This window comes from Larus michahellis, chromosome 13 (genome assembly GCF_964199755.1).
Source record: "Larus michahellis chromosome 13, bLarMic1.1, whole genome shotgun sequence".
NCBI lineage: Eukaryota > Metazoa > Chordata > Aves > Charadriiformes > Laridae > Larus > Larus michahellis.
Window position 1 is genome coordinate 4,740,233 of NC_133908.1, and position 21,193 is coordinate 4,761,425.

General features: G+C 45.6%; 1 protein-coding gene across 3 annotated transcripts in view; it reads left to right on the forward strand.

Moving 5' to 3' along the window:
• Positions 1–3,019: 3,019 nt before the first annotated feature.
• BICDL1 (BICD family like cargo adaptor 1) overlaps positions 3,020–21,193 on the forward strand; it is a 48,870-nt gene continuing 30,696 nt past the window's right edge. For 2 of the 3 annotated variants that reach the window (XR_012589761.1, XM_074606344.1), the window contains exons 1-2: positions 3,030–3,379; positions 8,443–8,658. Coding sequence is in view for 2 of the 3 variants with exons in the window: in XM_074606344.1 (XP_074462445.1) it covers positions 3,038–3,379; positions 8,443–8,658 (558 nt within the window). In the remaining variant the exon portion in view is untranslated. Of the gene's footprint in view, positions 3,380–8,442; positions 8,659–21,193 lie in introns of all 3 variants that reach the window. The other variant, XM_074606345.1, reaches the window with a different exon arrangement.

Here is a 21,193-nt window from a genome sequence, read left to right on the forward strand (position 1 = left end):
GGCTCCTTGAGTGAAGTTCTCCAACCATCCCCACGGCTTATTTACTGAATCGGGTAATTGTGGGATGAGGAAAAACAAGAAGGGGAAATTACTTAGCAACAACATCAGTGCTGTCCTTTTTCCTCATACAGGACAGAACTTTTTGGTTGCTTTTCTTGTACAGCCCTGCAAGTGTTTCACCAGAGCAAGAGAAGAATGATTGCTCTTCTTACAGGCAACCTTACACTACTCTCTAATTCCAATGCTTTATTTTCACCCTAGTTTCCTAATACCACAGAGAAGGCCTTCATATGTCCTGGATAAGGTGACATTTTTGTATTATGGGATGACATCACTTTCATCAGTCACTTGCTCTCAGTTCTCTGTGTGCTTGAATCAGTCAGGCCTTTTTGCATTTTCAGAAAGGGTCATCCCTGTGGTGACTTCCATGCTGAAAGATAATTTGCACTGTACAGACAGGAACCTTCCACACTGCGAGAGCATCAGCTCCTGAAATGCTTGATCTAAATCTCCATAAGATCTACCCATTATTTGCCGTTCTTAGTACCTGAGTAGTGAAGCTTTGCATCAGGCTTGAGCAGTGCAATTGAACAGAAAAAAATCCAACTCGTTTTTTATTCATTCCCCTTAACTCATTCTCCTTTTTTCTAGGCTGAGGTTCTCCAAAGGACATAACCAAGCCTAACTACTGGAGAAGAGCAGAAATGGGAGTCGAGTGTCCACCTATGGACAGCAACTGTCCCAGCTCTCAACTGAAATACATTTTAGGATCCTAATGGATAATGCCACCATATAACTCTAAAAAAACTGTACTGTTGTATTCTTAACAGTTTTTCATAGATATTTGATTAGGATAACACATACATGATAAAATACCGGTAAAGTAACATACAAAGGAGTTTTAAAAAAGAGTAACCTAATATGTTTCTAAAAAGTCAAATCAATAATTAAATTCACAGGACAATGGATTTGTTTTTTGAAGTGGAAGTTAATTACAGGCCATGCTGTGAACAAAGCTTTAATCCAAGGTTACTCCGGATAACACTGTTATGTTTTGCAGTCAATAGGCCCCAAATGAGCATTAAGCTTGTATAGATGCCTGACTGAGATGGTGGCATATCTACAATACATAGGACTGATTTATATGTGCTTTTTCTCTCCATCCAGGCAATAGCTTTTTTCCCCTCCCTATCCTAACAGCTGCAGCAATGGGTTTTGTTTCAGGCTTTGTTTGGGGGATTAAAGCCATCTCAGTATAATCTCTTTTTGTTTTATACACTGAAAGAAGCATTAGAGATGAAAATTAATGCCACAATGGATTTCATTAATCACACCAGAAGGCTTGGTTTGCTGTAGTAGGCACTTCCAGCAGAAGGTGCTCACAATCAGTTTAATTATTAAACGCCCTCCTCTGTTTAAATAGCGATGATCAAATCTGTGAAAGCATGGTTCCTGCGTCGGGGCAGGGGGATTCTTTTAAAAGGGCCAATACTGTGCAAATCATCTCGCCTTATGGCGAGTCCCACTTTCGAGCAATGTAAGCATCAGTTGATTGCAAGGACAAAAGGTCTAGCAAAATCAGTGCCTGGGGGAATTGCTATGAGATAAAGAAGGCGTCACCTCTGGGTCACCAGCGCAAAAGAAATCACAGTCATAACAGCCAACAGTTACCGTCGGGGGGCGGATGCTGGCAGGCAGCATGGCAAGAGGTACCAAGTCTGTGCCTGGTCTGTGGAGAGCAGGTGCTCACGTTACAAAAAGCACCACTAGCATTAACTGACACTGCCAGGAAAAGGGCCAAGTATTGACCAGTCCAGCTAGCTGGGCTCTTGGGGCATATGCCCCACAAAAGGCTAAGTCCCAGTGGCAGATGGCCAGAGGGAAGTTTGCATTTCCACAACTCATGCTCTAACTGTTACGAATAATCAGCAGCTCTCCAGGGCCCTGGGTCTGACGCGAGGCAGGAGCCAGCCCTGCGAGAAGACTGCATCAGCCATCAACTGTCCCAGCCAAAAACATCCTTGGACTGATGTGTTGGGGCAGTTGCATACACATGAACATGGTGTAAGTGAATCTGCTGCAGGAGGAAGGAAAGCAAGCCTCATGGAAGACGGATCTAAAGAGAAAAGCTGTAAAATTAATCTTTTTTTCTGCAGAATCTGGGAGTCAAAAGCACAGGTTTCCTTAAAAATACTTTTGTTCAATCACTATTAAAGCCTCGCTTGAAATGAAAGCATAATCAGAAATTAAGAAAATGCAGTCTTAGTAAACGTGACAATATAGTTTTACCGCACCTTACTCTGCCTCAGCCTCCCTCCCATGCCAAGAAGGAAAGCAATGCCTGTATCTAAAGGGAAAGTAAGTCAACAAAAACAAAACTGAAAAACCAACTGGTCCTGCCCACAACAGAGTCTTCTCCCAGAGAGAAAAGTGCTATAAGCAGAATTGACTACAATTCCCAACGTTCACTGAGGCTGCTTTTAAGACAAATTTTATCCGGGAACATCCTAAACAATCTGAAATTGAAAGCAAGCCCCGGTGGTTGTTGGAAGCTGTAGTCAGGTCTCCAGGGGTGAACTACTGAGTAGAAAGATCCTGAGAGCTGCTATGCTAACCAAAAGAGCCCCGCTAACGATCTGGAGGAGCAGGCAGCGAGCAGTGCTGTCCCCCTGCGGGGGTGCCACGCTCCCTCCTTAGGCTTTTCAGGACATCCCGCTGTTTTGGGGGGATTGTTTGCCTGGGCCTGCAGCAGAAACAGTGAGACACGATGGCAGCCGGCGGTTCCAGCAGGATCCGCGCACGGTTGAGAAGCACAAACCCCACACACACAAACACGCAGCGTCCCCCCGCCCTGCGCCCCGAGCGCCCCCAGCGCCCCCGTCCCTACGCCGATGCGCGCGGTGCGCGGGCGCTGCCGCCGGCGGGGCCCGGCGCCGGGGGGCGGGGGCCGGGGGCGGCGGCGCTCCCCGCCCAGCAGCCGCAGCCGCGGGCCGGGCGCGGGGGGCGCAGCGGAGCGGCGGCGGCGGCGCGCAGGGCCATGTCGGCGCCGTGCCTGCGCCTGCCCGCCGCCGGGTCAGCACCGGCGGAGGCGGACAGCGCCGGCGGCATGGAGCCGCCCGCCGCCGCCGCCGGGGCCGCCGCGGCCGCCGCCCTGGAGCTGGCCTTGGAGGAGGAGCTGGCGCTGCTGGCCGCCGCCGGGGAGCCGCCGGAGCCGCCGCCCGCCGCCGCCGCCCGCGACCCCGAGCTGCTCTCGCTGATCCGGCAGAAGGAGAAGGACCTGGTGCTGGCGGCGCGGCTGGGCAAGGCGCTGCTGGAGCGCAACCAGGACATGAGCCGCCAGTACGAGAGGATGCACAAGGAGCTGACCGACAAGCTGGAGGTGAGGCCCCGCCGCCCCCCTCCCTCCCCCGGCGCTCGGCAAGGGCCTCCGCTTCAGGGCCGCGGCCGCCGGGAGCCCCGCGGTCTCTCCCCACAGAAAGCGGCCCCTTCCCCGACAAATCCCGGGGGCGGCGGGCAGGTACAGGCCCTGCCAGGCAGCCCACGGAACTCCCTGTGACCGTGATGGGGACGAAAGCGCCTAAGAAATCCGTCTTAGGCCTGGGGGAGGCAAATCTGCTGTTCTTCCCCCGCCCCGGCTGCCAGCGGGTGTATCGGCCTGGGGACGGGCTGCAGCGCCTTGCTTCAGGAGATTCCTGTGGGTACTGGTTTGCCCCAGGACCCGGGTACTGCCTAGGTGAGGAGATGTGCGCTGTGCTCCGCTCACCTCATCACGGAAATGCCTCCGAAGTTAAATTTATACAGCAGGTACTGAGCTACAGAGCATATGTAACCCTTGTGCTTAAGCTGTTGCAGCTAAGGCATTAGGCATGGCGGGAGATAAGCCCTAATGATACCTCTCTGTTAGCTGCTTGCTCTGAAAAATACCTACAGGTATCCAGAGAGAGCTGTTTGCCAGGAACTCAGTGGATTGAGCTGTTTATTGATTTTTAAGGATGAAATAGAGCCATTACAAAGAAAAAGAATGTGCAGGCAGGTTTTTTTGGAACAACTCTTTTGCACAACTATGTAAGAGAGCCACTGTTAACCCCACTCTTTTTCTCAGAGATAGTCTTGAAATTTTAATTCTCCCAGCAAGTAATACTGCTTAGAAGGCCGAGTAAAGCTTCTCTCGCCTTTCTGGAGAGAGTTTGAACAGTGCTGGATTAACATTCAAATTTCAAGTCACAGCCCTGGACCAGTTCTTTCTGTACAGTCCTGCATATTCCTGTGTTCCATCCTCACGGAATTACACCTCTGAAGTTCAAGACAATTACTGAAATTACTGTATGCCCTTTGTTCTCCTCTCTGTTATTAAACTTAGCATTTTACCCTAGCTGATCCCATCCTCTTTGCAGGGCAATCTCTCTGTGTTTACTATTCTGATAGAAACAATAATGAAGGTGACATTTGCTCAAATTGGTGTTTAGTGGCACTATTTATCAGATTAGAATTTCCCAGAGTATTGAAATTTGCCAGAGAGAATGTTTTCAGGTTGATCTTTAAGCAAGAACAGACGTATTTGGCATTGTGCTGACGTGGTTTTCCTGATGAGTTGGAGCAGAACCTTTTCTACTGTTAACGGAAAAAACACACAAAAGTTTAGGTACTCACTGAGCTGCCTTTTAGGGAGTTCAGGAGTCTCAAATACCACTTGCTGTTTGCAAAATGGAAAGACGAAAAGGAGAGGGGGGAAAACTATGACTTTGTAGTACTTTAAAAAACATTCCCCAAAATGTTTACCTCTGCTCTTACAGGCCCATTCAGAAGGTGAACGAAAGGATGATAAACACAGCCAATTGTTTACATGTTTTCATCCCACTACTATCGCTCTAACTTTCGAGTTGAATAATGGAGTCCTGCTTTTCAGGCTACGCACCTGATAGGAGTTAGTGTTATCTACTTAAGGGTCAAATTTTTTTCTGCTGGGTTTGGTGCATCTAAGACAGTGCTACTTCACACACACACAAAAAAAAAATCAAACTTGAACATTAATCTTCTACAACACAAGGCTGGTAATCCTAGCCTCTGCAGATTAAATGTTGGCCTCCTGTTGCCACTGAAGTGAACAAAATTTCACAATAAGCTTTTCAATTTCAGAGGAGCAGGGAGGAAGGACCCACATCTGTTACCTCCTTCCCTATGCTGAGAACTTTCTGAGGATAGCCAGAAGCAGTCTTAGATGAGATCCTTGGTGACAATTGCACCTGATAACAGTGATGTTTAAGTAGCATTTAGGAGGATAGATTTTCTCCCAGTTAACACTTCAAAGTTGGTTGCAAGAGCTCAGTGAAGCCTCTTCATTTCCCAACAGCCAATATGATGACCTGCTCCTCTAGTGCTTTGCCTCAACACTGAATATGTTCTAGTTTTGTGTGTTTGTTACCAAAGTGCAGTATCCCTACCATACGCCTACTCTGGCAACTCTTTCACTTCACAGCCGTAACTCAAATTCATTTCTGATCATGGAATTGAAATCCTGTAATAAATTCTGATTTGTGATCCTAGTCAGTTTTATCCTCTGTAAGGGATTGAAACAGCTAATACCTCTGTTCCTCTGACACAAAGAAGCTTGCCCTGTCCAAGAATTTTACAGTATGGACCCCTTTTGTCATCTGGGAAACTCCCCCTCTCTTTAAACTCCTCATCTCTTTAAATGAGGACCAGCCCAGCTCGGTTAACTTCAAGAGAAGCTGCTTTCGGAAGAAAATGTCTTTTAGAAAGCAGTTCTGTGTAAAAATCAGTGAGCAGCTGGTGGATGGAGAGACACTTGGAAATCAAGAAGCTCCCCTACTGAGGACAGTAGTTTGCCCTGTCATCACCACATGCAAAAAAACCCCTATCCAGATCTGCAGCCATGCAGGTGCTGGAGAGAGGGCACGCGAGGGGAGACGGCTGCTGGGAGAGGAAGAGGCAGAGGGAATCAGTCAGCATGTTCCATCTGGTTTATCCCCTCCATATTTGCAACAGCCTCTCTGTGCCCCACTGCCCTGTTCTTGTTTCTCCACCACAAGAGAATAAACTTTATATTCTTCGCCTCCCCTTTAACTCAAACCTTTGTGATGGCCATTTTTTGGAGCTATATGTGGATTTTGTTTTGCAGTCAAGGACTAAAGTGGTTTTTAAATGATTGACAAGGCTTATCTGTGGCTTCTAAATCACATTTGAGTATGTCTGGGGAACTTCAGCTGCAGTGCTGCTCCTTAGCAGGCTGAAGTTTCATATTCCATTTAGAGAAGGCCCTGGATCTTTCTAAACGTTGCCTAGCAGTGAAGGAGACAGAGCTATAAAAGACAGCATTTTCAGCATGCCGCTAAAAGTGAAATTGTGGCCACACTTAGGCTACAAAAAAGATTTCATTGCAACGGTTGTCATGGGCCTGGTGCTGGGATTTCATGCTCACCTATTGCATTAAAAATAATTATTATAATACTAGCGCTCTCATTTGCAAGGGGTGGTCACTCTTTTAGTGTCTGAAACACAGGAAAATACTTTTGCTTTGGGCTAGTGTTTTTAATCAGCCTTCTCTCACATTTGAGGGTTTCCCAGAAAGTCCTAAATTTGCAGAAAGATTTGGAAAAACACAAGCCGGGTGCTGCTACACTGCTCTGGAGGGAGCATAGGAAAGAATTTGAAGATAAGATCAAGAAAGAGAAAACATGGTATCTTCTCCAGAGCAAGAGGTGGAAGATTAGTGATAACGCAGGCCAGAGGGCTGCTGGAGGAGTGGAGAGCTCTAATGTTCAGACCTGCTCAGGAAGGTGGCAGAGACCCCTGCAAGGGAGGCTGTGTGTCATCAGCAGTAGGCACCCAGGGGAAACAGCCACCTCACAGCCTGTGTTTCTAACAGGCAATAAAAAGCCACTTCACATAAATGCAGTGCAATTTTCTTTTCCTCCTAGCAGGTATATTTTCCCCTCCTATCATAAGTGCCATGAGGATTGCTCACTGGGGGATGATACCCTGGGAAAAACAGGCGAGTACTGCCAGTGCTGGGCCCCATGGGTTCCTGTTCTTTGCTAAGACACATTCCTAAAAGGCTGGTATATGCAGTAGAGAGTAGCAGCAGGTTATTCTGGGGGACAGAAGACAACCAACAAGGAGAGGGCTCTTGCTCTTCAGGTTTCCCTCCTAATCTTGGGACATCTGGAGAAGAGAAGGCTCCAGGCAGACCTTATAGCAGTCTTCCAGTACCTAAAGGGGCCCTACAGGAAAGATGAGGAGACTCTGTATCAAGAAGTGTAATGATAGGATGAGGGGTAACAGTTTTAAACTGAAAGAGGGGAGATTTAAATTAGATATTAGGAAAAATTCTTTACTGTCAGGGTGGTGAGACACTGGAACAGGCTGCCCAGGGAAGCTGTGGCTGCCCTATCCCTGGAGGTGTTCAAGGTCAGGTTGGACAGGGCTTTGAGCAACCTGGTCCAGTGGAAGGTGTCCCTGCCCGTGGCAGGGACTGGGTGATCTTTAAGGTTCCTTCCAACTTTAACCATTCTGTGATTCTATGCCCATGTCCCTAATCTGTGACTGTTCTGCAAGTATGTGCACGGTTTCGGTCACCAGGGGAAATTCAAGCTCAGAGATTGTTTCAAACGGGCACAACATAAATCTGTTTTGACCTGATTTGCAGCTCTGTTTCAGTCAAGCCCTCATTTAACTGAGGCTGTAAAACATGCACAAGTTCCAGCAGATCCGTGCTGTCCCTCGTTTTCCAGCCAGTCCAGAGCAGAGTCTCCAGAACTGGCAGTGGTTTCTCAAAAACCCACAACCCAGAACACGCATATACATAATGTCTACAGAAACTACTTCATTGTACCATTGCCATTCCAGAGCAGACTGCATCAAACAATAGAGTTACCGTGCACTATCAAACTACCAGACAACTAATTAGGTCTGGAATAGAAGGAGAAAATGGATAGATGATTCAACTGTTGTTCGTAAAACCCATATGACAAGAAAGATGCCTCATCTAGATTCCTCATCAGCAGTAAGGATACAGTTTGTGTAGTTTTGACTATAAAGGCAATTTTTAAAAGAATTATGCCACTGCCTACTGAAATATTGCTTTGGTATTAAGCTACGCTCTGCCAAATCAATTGGCCTGCCTGACCTATATATTCTGCCTATTGACATGCAGCCTGCTTTACTCTTTTGGCAGTTGTTTCAATAAAAATTCAATGTGCTGATCTCCAAAGGCCAAGGACGGGCCAATTGCTGGAAATGGAAAGCCAGTTTAGTGCCAGTGACCTGCCCTGACATGGGATTGCCACCTTCATGGCATTGTCACGCTCTAATACCATTCTCTTTCCTGACTAAAAGATTTCAGCCCTAAGCATAGAGAAGTAAAAAGCAGCAGCATTCACTTTTTCCCTCCCTTCCTAACCTCTTCTCCCCCCTGTTATTTAGCACCTAGAACAAGAGAAACACGAACTAAGGAGGCGATTTGAGAACAAAGAAGGAGAATGGGAAGGAAGGGTGTCCGAACTGGAAAGCGACGTGAAGCAGCTGCAGGACGAGCTGGAGAGGCAGCAGGTTCACCTGCGCGAAGCTGACCGTGAGAAGACGCGGGCTGTGCAGGAACTCTCCGAACAGAACCAAAGACTCCTGGACCAGCTCAGCAGGGTGAGTCACTGTGGCACAGTGAGGGCAGGCACCCAGTTGCCTTGGTCATGGGAAAGGCTCGCAGCTCTGCTATAAACTGCCTTTCAGGCAAATGAGCAGGAAAGCTTCCTCTAAGGAAAAAAAAAAAAAAATGGTTCTGCGTCTGGTCAGATTACATGAGTGTCCCTATAAAACACGCAGCCTGTTTTACTGAATTTTACACCTTTAAGGAGTGATGCATTTCATTGGCAAAACCGTTGTGTTTCTGGATTGAGTGGTCATTTTACTGCATAATATCTCTCTCAACTGTTTTTGTACCTAAAACTGATTTAGAAAATCTGTTTCTAATTTACAAATATGGTGAACAAATATAGCACACAAGAAAAAGGCTGATCTGTGACAGTGAGGTGAAAGGCTTTTTGCTGGCCTCCCTTTTTTGACATACATTGGCTATAGTGTTATAGAATTGATCATAGCATGTCATTCTAAGATGGTGTGTCCCTGCAGATAACTTTGCCATGGCCAGATGTGTGAGAGCCTACTGAAATTCCTTGGAATGGCATGTTTCAGCAAAGAGCTTAACTTGCCTCTGAATGAAAGAAGATTTATAGTGAGGCCGCTACAAATCAGCCTAATTGACTGAATACTTCCAGCATGGGTTTCTTTCTGACAGCAGAAGACTTAACAGTTTCTGCCTCCTCCACCAGAAGTTAACCTGTCTTCTAGAATTAAGAACCTTGTTTCTTTCCCCACTGGACAGTTAGTACAAACCATAATTTTAATGCTTAAGAACACAGTTACTCCAGCAGATTAAAGCATTTTCTTCTCACCAGTTGCTTATCTCCAGAATAGCACAGAACAAAAGCACACGCCACAGACTCATGCTGAAGAGGCCCACTTAATGTTGTAAGAGCACATTTCAGACTAGATTCTGTCAGAGGTGCGCCTCTGGGGCTGACACAGGGACTGCCCAAGGAAAGGTCAAAACCTGGATCACAACACTAGGACTGGAAGACTCTGAAATGTACAGGTTTCTTCACTCGATCTGGGTATGCAGTTTTCCTGTGCCTCTGGAGGTTAGAGGAGCAGGTCTTGGGTGTAACACTCTGTACTGGCACTTGAGGAAATCATTCCTCATTCTGCTATAGATTTCCTTGTCAAGTACTAAAAGAGCCACTTAGTCTGTGGATTTGTTTTTTTAACTGGCTTTAAAAAAACCCAACCAATCAAACAAACAAAACCAAACAAAAACCCCCAACTTCCTTAACTCAGGAACACTGCTAAGTTTATCTGTGTTTTTAAAGCGGTATCTCCCAAGTGTAGCAGGTGAGCTAGTGAAGATCTTTCACCTTTTCTCCAGAGAGCATATTTCACATACAACATAGATAAGAAATTCCACCCAAACCCTTGCAGAGCTCCTGTGTTATGTCAGTTTTCTTATCCAGGGCTAAGAACTTGGCTCGCATCAGACTCAGTGACCCTCAGTGATTTTCTGTGTATGTATGATTTCCATCACTGTCTGGGAAATCTAAGATTTGTTATGGTCCCAGCATAAGCACAAACTAAAAGATAGGAGGGGAAAACCAGACAGCTTGCTTCAGGCTTTAAACCACATGGGATTATCCTCATGTGACACTTGTGCTACAGGAGCCTCTCACAGCCCAGATGCTCAGAGAGCTGCTCAGCTAATCCTTGTGCAAAGGAACCACCAAGTTAGGTCTACCAGTATGCAATGTCCCTTAACTTCCTATTACTGCCAGAAATAGTCTTCATCCACCCAATTCAGAACTGCCACATCCTGGGAAACAGTTGAGTCTTGGTGATGCTCTTGCTTCTCCATCCCAACCCTGCTCCCAGCTTGGAAAAGAGGACTGTTGTTTCCCAACACAATGAGGCAAAACTGATAGAGACAACTTACACTTGCCAAGGCACAATTCAGTGCTCATTGAGTTTGTCACCTGGCCAAAACTTGCTAGTAACTCAAACATAGCAATGGATATAGCAAGGGTGTAAACAGTCTTTCTAGAGTCATGAGAATCTGGACAAATTGAAACCAAGTTGGGAATGGTCTGTTGTCATTCACCCAGGGCTTTGGTTGAGGCTTTTTAAAATCTTAGCATTTGATTACTGGGTGCTTATATTCCGTGTTTGCTGCTGCTTAGTGCAATTGCCATCTTATTTGTCTGGTCTCTTGTCCTGAAGAGGTTATGCATGTAATCCTGAGGCAGCAGCAGTGCATAAAAAGTGCACCCACATATTTCTGGCTCCTGTTACTACTTAGGCTTTCAATAAACAAAAAGGACAAATACAGCTGCATGGATATGCTTGCCTAAAGCTGTATTGCCATAGGCTGGAGTCTTGCTAGGGATCACTGGGAGAGGAAAAACCCTTCAGAGAAGTGCTATTACAGTTTCTGTGAACTTTGAGGTGTTATACGTATCCTCCTTGCATTCTTGGTTCTGCATTTTGCGTCACAGTGGATTGTTTGGGAGGAGAGGGTTATGAGATGTCTGGGATAAGGGAATGAAAGCTTTATTCAGAGCCTCAACTCTGCCCCGTCCTACACTGTATACCCTGCTAGAGGCTTCACTCGCAGGACAGGAAGAAAGGTTCCTCTCTGGTACAAGTAATTCTACATTAGTAGGTACTAGCTCTTTAAATCTGAATTTCTACAGTTTTTAGCAATTAACACCTCATGGCCCAGTTTCACAACACTCGAGCATCTCTCTCCTGGGGAAGGTATTCCCTTGGCACTAGGCGCTCTATGTCAAATGACAGTCTCAGCCTCGCAAACTACCAGCCCACATGGTCCTGGTTGCTCCTTCCAGGGTCTCTGGGCTTCAGTCCCTTTTACCTCAAAGCAGAGCAGCATCCTTCATCCTACTCCTCCTCCTTCCTGCTGCTGTGATATTTTTCCACCAACTAATTAAGCCTTAAGACATTTTTTTAACCCTGCCTTCCCCAGAGATGAAAGGCCAAGCCAAGAACATACTTTTTTCATCTAAACGTGGCACAAATGCTAACCAGCCAAGCACACAGTCCCACACACCCACAGAAGAACAGCAGAGGGACCTGGAAAGCTCTGTCTTGCAATTAAAGCATGGGACTGAAAAAATCCATCCTCAATTCTGGCAGACTGATAAGGAAAACTCAAGGATAGGGATTTTATATCTGTTCCCGTCTCTAAAAATGGGGATAACTGTATTGCCTCAGAGTTGCCAAGAGGCTAAATAAGGTCTGTAAAATTATTTGAGGTCTTCAGACAAGATGATGATATAGGAGAACTTTACATATCTAATAATAGCAAGTAGGCTATAAGGAACTTTTGACTCCTCTTGAAATACAGCCTTTGGTGTGGTTCTCTGCTTTTAGCAGAACAGAGATACTGCCCAGGGTTATAACAGTGTTAAACCACGGTGAAATTAGGTGGGCTGGACTGGGAGCTCATAGTGAAAGACATGATTCAGATTCCAAAGATCGAGTGTAAGGTCTCCACAGTAACCTTATTTTTTATTTGCCAAGTGATGATTAAAATCCCTTCTGCATGTTGATTTGATTTCCCTCCCCCTGTCTCAGCAGAGCAAAGCATGTAGTACCTCTCAGTAGCGTGTCCACACCAAGCTAAATGCCAATTTTACCTGGGAGAACTGCAGAGCACATTGCAAGCAGTATGCCAAGGTACATATCGCTCACCATAAATGCTCAAAGATAACATATAGGAGTCAAAGTACAGTTTTGCCGAGAAAGTCGTAGCTTGGGAATTATTACGTGTTCTGTTTCCAGCTCCTTCAGTTTCTCCCATCTGTTTCAGTTCCTCATTTGGAGAAAAAAAAAAAAAAAAAAAGAAAAAAAAAAGTCCTATGCTTTCTGTCTTTTTAAGTTATAAAATCTGGGAGGGGCGGGTATAGGGAAAGGTCTCCTCTTACATGTACCCAGAGCACCTAACACAGCAAGAATCCTGTCCTCACCTTTGGGCTTCTAAGAGCTACTAATGCGAATAATAACAAGCAGCCCTTTTTCTATAATGAGGCAACATATTACTACTTTGTCAGGAAGTGAATGAAAAAAAAAGACTTTCACACTGTTTCTAAGTGGCTTCACCAGATGGCTTTCCCACACATTTCCTGCTACCAAGCTCTGGGCTCCTGTAGCTATTTGCTGCATGTAGCCGGGCGAGGATGTATCCTTCCCATTTCAGTTGGGCTTCTTTTATGGTACATAGAGCATAAGGAAGTAATTTCACAATGTCAAGCTCAGGTAGTTTTTGCAATGAAAATCTGTTTTCAGTGGCAGGAAGAAGCGTGTCATCTTGCACTGCTGAAATAGCTCTTTGTGTTTAGAGAGAAGCGTTTGGCGGCCGTGGCGGCCCTCAATCACCAAGTTCTTATATTCGCTCAGCATCTAGTGCCAACATACTGCTACAAAGAATGAGGTGTTTCAGTCAATCCCTCTTGGTACAGCAAGAAAATGATCAGCCAGCCCACAAGTCTCAAAAGGAGGTTTTATTTGCTAGCCACAAAACCTTCCTTTCAGTATTATTTCAGTTGAAGGAGTTTTGTTTCTAACTTTGTGCTGTAACATGCAGCATAGCTTCAGAGAACTAGCAGGCACTGCCTGGCTTTGATTTGAGAGAAACATGGTTTTATTCAGGAATGAGCTGACCATATTATATTTGCCTTTCCAAATCACTTTTACTTTAAATACATCCTTTTGTGGCCAACAACATACTTACAAGAGAGGTAGCTCTGTTGTCAATTACCGATTTGAAGAGCTTTTTCTGAATGGTTGTTTGTTGGGTCTATCAGCATAGGAACGATGTTGGTTTTAAGAAAGTCAGACTAATAATTGAAAAAAGTTATTAGAACAAGCGTGCTGGACAAGATGCACTGGTTTTGCCATGCCAGAGATCTGTAGCCATTGCATACACTATGAGCTAGTTTATCTTTAATTCCTTATTTTTTCTGTACAGATGATTAACACAAGCTTCCTTATGTTTCTTGTTTATTAAGTTGGCTCCCATAGCCCAGCAGGGTCTATTGGGAATCTCCATGCTTAGCACAGAGGCAAGTAAGTCAGGCTGAATTTAAGTACTGCTTCAGGGGTTTTATTTTAAACAGAAGAGGATTCTGAGTGGACCTAGGCTCAAGAAGAGTTGGTTTGACTAGCCCCACATCTCAAGATGCATATCAGTCGCTATACTGCATTTTCATTAAAAGTCTCTAGTTTTTGCTGTGGCTTAAAGTGTTTACTGGACCTATTCAGTAAGGAACTCTGTACTGAGATACTCAATAACACATGGAGTCCTGCAGAGCAAATCTTGATCTGCATCACCTCTGAGCAGTCTAAATTCAATGAAGCGGGGAGATTGCATGAGAAGAGGCAGCATCCCTTCCTGTTGAAGGGGCTGAAGTACCTGCATTTCATGGCAGCTTAGGTAGGGCTGCTCACTCCTTGTGGTAGGCAGACAGACCTTCCAGCATTACTTTGTGCCTGACATAAGGCATGCTTATGTTACACATGGGGGGGGCATGACAAAAGCAGATACCAGCACAAGACAGAGCCAAACATTGAAGCCAGCAGACTTCCCATTAACCACATCAAGCACCCTCCAGCCCCCTGCCCCTCTGGATCATCAGCAGATCCCAGCACCATGTAACCAGGTTCCCCCCGCAAATACTGATTAGTGCACATGCAGGAAAGGCTCTTTCTCACCAGCTGTTTCTCCCCTTAGCAGGGAGCATTTGTTAATAATTCAGCTTCATGCCACATCAAGACTGGAGTACTGAGACTTTCTATGCTAAAGCTGTAAATACAGGACGTGACTGCAGCTGCGTGTTCTTGCCTGCAAAGTCCTTCAATGAAATGATTCAGTGCCCTAGAAGGTAATGAAGAAACATCTTGAGGTCACTGCTGAGTGGCACTCACCCACCATCCATCTGAGAGAAGGGAGACAGGCAAGAGGAAAGGCTCAACCCTCTCCTGAGAGTCTGACCAAGCTTGCAGCACCCATTAACCCCATTTTAGGGCATCCAGAGCTTCAGAAGCCAACTGGAACAGGGCCATCCAGACACCAAGGCATAAATGCAGCAAACACCAAAGAAGTAATTCCAGCAAAGATAGGGGGGAGGCACCCCTACAGAGTTTGCCCAAAGATTTTGCACCTACCCATTTCATGCAAGATTTTTACCCTTGTATCCTTTGGTTTAAGTATTGGTGAGCATTGAGGGAATGGGCAGAAAGCTGTACACAGAATAACAGAGGCACACGCTGCTACTGAACCACAGTGCAAAGCCCTCCCTAGGGAAATGGTTAAAAATTACTATCAAGGTAAAAAAAAAAAAAAGTTACTATTAAGGCTGTGGAACTGACACAAATCCCTGCTTATGGGAAAAAGGATAGCATCCGTGGGTCCCAGGGGCTGGGTGGGACCCTCATCCTCCCCCAGGGCAGCAGAGCAGGTACCCTGCCATCCCCAGGGACCCCTTGCTGGTTGCTAGGTGACAGCACACTACGGTCCCAGCTGGTGATGTTGCTGTGGCAACCGGGTGTGATTTCTCTGCTTGTAATGCCATGACAGTCAGCAGACACGCAGGGAGACGCACTTGTGACGTCCGAGGCAGGCAGGCGGGTGGCAGAGATGTGTCCCCAACATCCGCCACTTCATCTCTCCACTCCCCTCCCATTTCCTCCCCTGTTCACAGCAAATTTTCCCCCCAGAATCACCCTGGAGATCTCCCAACCCAAGGTGTCCACACCACCCACAATGAGCTTTTGAGCCTGCTGGGGGAAAAGTAAACATTTTATTTTCTTGGTAAAAAAAGCTCCTTGTGAGCAGGTCAGTCAGCCCACACAAAGGTGACTCCATGAGGGCTTGGCACAATGCGTCTCCCCCTGTGAGTCCAGCTCAAGGAGCACAGCACAACAGAAATTACTATCTGCCAGAGCTACTTAACCTCCACACTGCATATAGCTTGTCTTACACCCTCAGAGGCTTGTGGTGCCTGGATGGAGCAGCAGAGACTGGCCCCAAGAGACTCCCCCAGAACCCAGACCTCCTGCCCCCCACACCTTGGGCAGCACATCAGCACAAAATGAGTGTCTGGAGCACTAAGACAAATATCCATAAGTGTTAAGCACCTGGTAGTCGGCCATACACTGCTCTTCCCTGCACTTCAGCTGAGCCCAGCTCACCACCCCACTTTCACCTCTAGCAAGTAGTTCTGGAATAGATTCCAGGAGTTTCTGCAAGGCTTCTGCCTTGAGACGTTAGCAGCACCACTAAGCCGTGAACATCTGAAAGCAGGAATCCAACATGAAACTGAAGGTGAACTTGTTCTGGGGCGAGGAGATAAAAATCTGAATGAGTCCCTTCCTCCCCTCTTGCAGTGCGCTAAAAACTTCAAGTGGCTATTCTGTTTGGGTCCAAGTCTTTATGTTTATAGGAATTATTTTATTATGCAGTGGCTTAGAGGTAGGAACACGTGGGCAGAAGAAATTTTTTCAAAATATTTCTGCTTATTCACACTTGCTGTAAACACTTCCTCCAGGAGACTCTAGAAAGTAGGACACAGAAGGTGTTTGCATCCAGCCACTGCATTACTAGCTAGAACCATAACTAAACATGACTGAAGGGTTTGCAAATACCTACATAAGAAAAACCCAATTAAAAGCATTTGATCTTTAAAGAGCCATTCTGGGTTATAAAGTTCGTACACCTTATAATGAAATTCTTTAAATTCTTTTTTTTTTTTTAAGTAGGATTGCTATTTCTAAATGCAATTTAGTAGACAACAGCTCAAGAGGGAGGTCTCTTCTACGCTGGAGGGTTTTTTTTGCCAGCTGTATTAGGTGCTCTGATTACCCATGAAATCATAGAGCCCCCTTGCAAAGCAGCCTAGATCTTAATCAACATTTTGTTTAGAATGGCATTTAACAAAATCCAGTTTATTTTGAGCAGAGATATAGGATCAGCAGGACTCTCTTGCTGACTTCTGATGGATGCCACAATGCAATACAAAGCTGGCTTATGCTTGGCAGAACCACCTATGGGGATGGGAAATGCCACCAGAGATGGGGACAAGAAGCTGTCTAGAGGTGAGAATACAACAGGAAGCAACTGACAGTAGGACATAAATCAAGTGACCCTCATGACGGAGTAACTGGGGTAAAAGGTTGCTCATAAGTAAACCAAGAGAGCATTTAATTTGGAAGAGATGCAGATTGGCCTAACAATTTCATTAGTTATCCTCCTATAGAGGCTCAGTTCTGTAACTGCAGAGATTTGCACCAGATTTCCTTCATGGACAGTGTCTGAGGGGGAGCTCTGCCAAGATCAGAAGTAGTTGGAACATTTCCATTAACTGTTCTCACCATCTCCTAAGTATTCTTCCCTGGAAGGTTCTAATGTTGAAGCCTGTAAAGAACATTTTTAAAAGGAAGAATTACTTGGATAGTTTCAGCTGGGTTATGATTCTACCGCGATTAGCACAGTAATGTAGAGGTGCAATAAATGTAGAGCTATCACAGAACAGCTACAAGATCTGAAGATACATGGGTACCTGAAGCATCCATCTCACTTGAATTTGCCCTTTAAATACCATTTACTAGTTCCACTGTGTAGTTCATAAAAAATAACCTATTGTGTTTTGTCTTCATTGCTTCCCACTTTCCTTTTGTCCCTCAGTCTTTCTCTCCTCCTGGATACATCTCAAAAATCATTTGAAGCTTAAGTTATCACCAGCCTCAGGCTGGTAGTTGTCTCTGCAGTTTTGTTCCTTAAGCTGATGTGAGACCCCAGTTCCTTTGGGGTTAGCTTCGCCTCCACTTTCAGTACCCCAAGAGGGGAAAATTTAGCCTTGCGATTCCCTTGTTCTCTAAGTCCTCGGACGTCAGTGCCTGAATCCATTTCCAGACTTGGCACAGTTTTGTAGTAACAGGGACACTCTTGGAAAGCTATTCCATTTGGCAACTATTTAGCGTAAGTTGTTCATATTTATTTGTTGAATAAAGCACCATTGTATTTGGTTGCTCACAAGCTCAGATCAAGGAAAAGTGAAGTCTTCTGTAACTCAGGTATAGACCAGCAGATTTGTTGCTCACACCAGGGCCACAAGGCAGGTACAAACCTTAAGACTTGCTAGAGGGAAGGTTCTATACTTACAGAAGAGTAGGAGAACAGATGGCCCAGAGATTCTACAAGGTCTCCGTCAAAGGAAGCTTTCAGGAAGGGGCCAAGTAGTCACCAGTCAGGCAGGGCTAGACAATTTTTGCCTTGGCATAAAAAGAACTAGGCAAAGGTAAGTCTGAAAGAGGCCTTCTGAGGTTTCCCCATCTAGCAGGCAAGACTTTCAGTAACATCAGGTCAAGTCTTTCTGCTATTTATGAATATTGAAGGAAAGAAGCCTGAAGAAATACACACAAGTAGTAAGTGATCTCTAAGGCTTTGGAACAGACTTGCATTTTCACTCTACATGGGCACAAAGTAACTGAGGAGTGAAAAAAATGTAATCAGGGGACTATTCAGAAGTACGTTCCAACCTCTGCTTGAATAGACTCAGATACTGGGGAGTCATTCTTTACAGCAGATTTATGTTTAGATTAAGCCAAATGAGAAAGCCAGAAATGACCATGTTTGTTCAAAAGAGGCTGTTTGTAGAATTTAGCAGTGCAATATTTTCCAAATAGCGTCTATTGATCAGCTATGAAGTTGCACAGGGATTTGCTAACTCAAATTATTTCCGTAGATTTCACCTCTAGTCCAGAGAGATTTATTTCCCTAGGCTTCACTGGATGTTGTATTTCACTTTGTGCACATATTCTTCCTAAATGTTCTGCTTCTTACTCTTTATTTCCCTCTCCACCTTAGCACAAGGGACCAGACATCTTAGTGAAGACTAACTGATAAATATTCAAATCTTTAAGAGCTCAAGGCAAATGCTTATGAAATTGATGATTCCATTAATACTACTACTTCTTGCTGGAGCCTTTCTGTGCCTGAAGCACTGGTGCCATGGGCACAGGCCCTTACCCTGCAGAGCTGCAGACAAGGAGGGGTCTCCCAGTCTTGAGCTGCTTTATCAACCTCTGCTGCAAGAAACTACTACCCCCAGATCTGCTGAGCTACCCCACATTCACCTCAGCCAAGGCAAGACAGCCCAAAAAGCCACTATTCAACCTATTCAGGTTCATCTGGCTTGTTTTCATGGTATGGAGGAATGAGCTTAGCCCAGAAGGAGAAGGGGAAATGGATAATACACACTTGGGAACAGCTCCCCCCCCCCCCCCCCCCGACAGATGCAATTGCATATCCCTGGTGCTTTTAAAGCTAAATAAAAGCAGGCACCACAAGGTCCCACAGGCAGCACCCTGCCTTCACATGGAGACCATGCTGGAGGCAGACCCCAAAACAAGCAAATAGAGAATGGTGCCATTTAAGAGCAGGACTGGAGGCAGGCAAAAACATTGCTCACAAGCAATTTTCTTGACTAGCTGGAATAGGCAGGCCAAGTACCATTTTACTTTGAACCCCCTGAAGGGGAGACATGTGCCACTGCAGAAACCTCTACTGAGATTGTGACCACCGATTTGTACAATCTAAAACAACTCCTCAAAACCAATCTACAGAGGATTAACAGGTTGATTTATTTCATTTAAAGAGGCCTCCTCCATTCCAGGCATTATCCAACCCAGCAGCTCAGAGCTGCTTACCAAGATTAACTCTGGCACCACAAGACACAGCCCATCAGCTGCAGGCTGGCTTTCAGCAGCTCTCTCCTTTTGAAGGAGTCATTTGCATCAGGCTTTGAAAACTTGGGAAATTCCTTCTGTCTTCCCGTCCTTCATAATCCTCCATCAAGAGACAGCACCACAGACTAAGAAGGTCAAGCTGGGGGAGAGGGAAGGAGACGGGCAGCCTTTCTCCCTTCATTACAGGTCACTACCTCACCTCAACACAGAAAGGGAAGATTCAGCCAGTGCGGGACAGTTCCAAACCACACAGCTTTAGTGCTCCTGGTCCCAGATACAGGCCTCCTCCATCAGTCTCTGCCCCTTCTCATGGCCAGGGAACACACTGCCAAGAAAATATTTTGCTATGTGAAACAGATGATGCAGAAGCCTTTCCAAGCATGAACTTGTTCAAACGAAGATATTAGCTCTCCTGCTTCTTTTAATCTCCCTAAGCAGAGCTATAAGCCACCCCAGGTCAGGGAAAAACAGACTAATCTGACCAAAATGCCGGTTCAGACTCACATACCAAGTAGCCTGTGATGTTAACCCTTCCCACAGCTCAGGGAACGCAACATAAGCCCCCAGAGCCAGCTGGCCATGGTGCAAGTGGGCTCCCCCCTGGGAACAGGGAAGGAGGAAACAGCTGGTTATGCTGTTGCGCACACATCTATGCCTATATATACACACATATACTCCCCTCCACTCTTCCCTGCCCTCACATCACTTAGCATACAAGACATTTGCATGAGGCACCTGCTAGTATTTCAAGCACGTGAAGTGGACAGTTTTCATTAAGGCTTGTGTCAGCACCACAGACTGAAATGGCTTGTTTATACTTGCACAGTCTGCTGATGCTGCAGAGTGCAGACAGATGGGCAGCCATCTCGCAACACCGCAAAAGCCTTGTCTGCCCCTTTGCGCAACAGTGGATGAGGCCACTGCAGGGTACATTGGAAACATCAAGGCCAAGTTGCTGCTGCTTCAATATTACAAGGAAGTTTTTTTGCCCATGTTCCAACAGTCTCCCCTATTCACCACAGAAGAGGGAGTACTTCAAAGGCACTCCATTAATCACTTTTTGGTGCATTTCACCAGCATCGTTAGGCAAATGTCCATAAATACCCTTCTCACATATCTTGTCTCACTGAGATTATCCTTGTCTCCTTGGCAACTGTCAGATGATGTATAATGCTAGCAGGGATTAGCCCCAATGAGCCTTATAACCCTCGTGTAAGTTCCTACTCTATGAAGGGACCTGGCCAAACACTCTTCTTTCCTGGTAATGTTAAAATGTTGCCATAAATAATATTAAATCCAAGAATTTTTCAGTAAACCTGAGTAAGGATGAAAACTAGTATGGAGCTTTTTAAGTGGTAGTATTTGTTTTGTCCTCCAAACAAATAAGTTTGAGACACGTGGATATACTTGGTGTTTCACAGCTTGACAAGTAAAGCTGTATTTTGAATCAGTACTTAAGAGAAGGCTTGTGCTAAAAACTTGGGCTCTAATATCTTTATCTCCTTTGTCCCTTGATGCCAGTGGGGATCACGCCGGGAAATTCCAAATCCCCACAAGAGCTTAGCAAACTATTCTTTAACCTATTAATTTCTGAAAACTAGCCCGGATTCAGGTCAACACTTGAAATCCATGTGCATACTCTGACACCAGATGTACTGAGACTTTCTGCCTCTGAGCAAGCAGCTATGGGTGCACCCTCATGCCCCACACTCCTCAGACATGACTAAAGCATCAAGTCAACGAGGTACAGCCACAACATCACAAGCTTTCTGCATTTCTCTGCTCCATACCATGTTTGGGCCTGACGAGA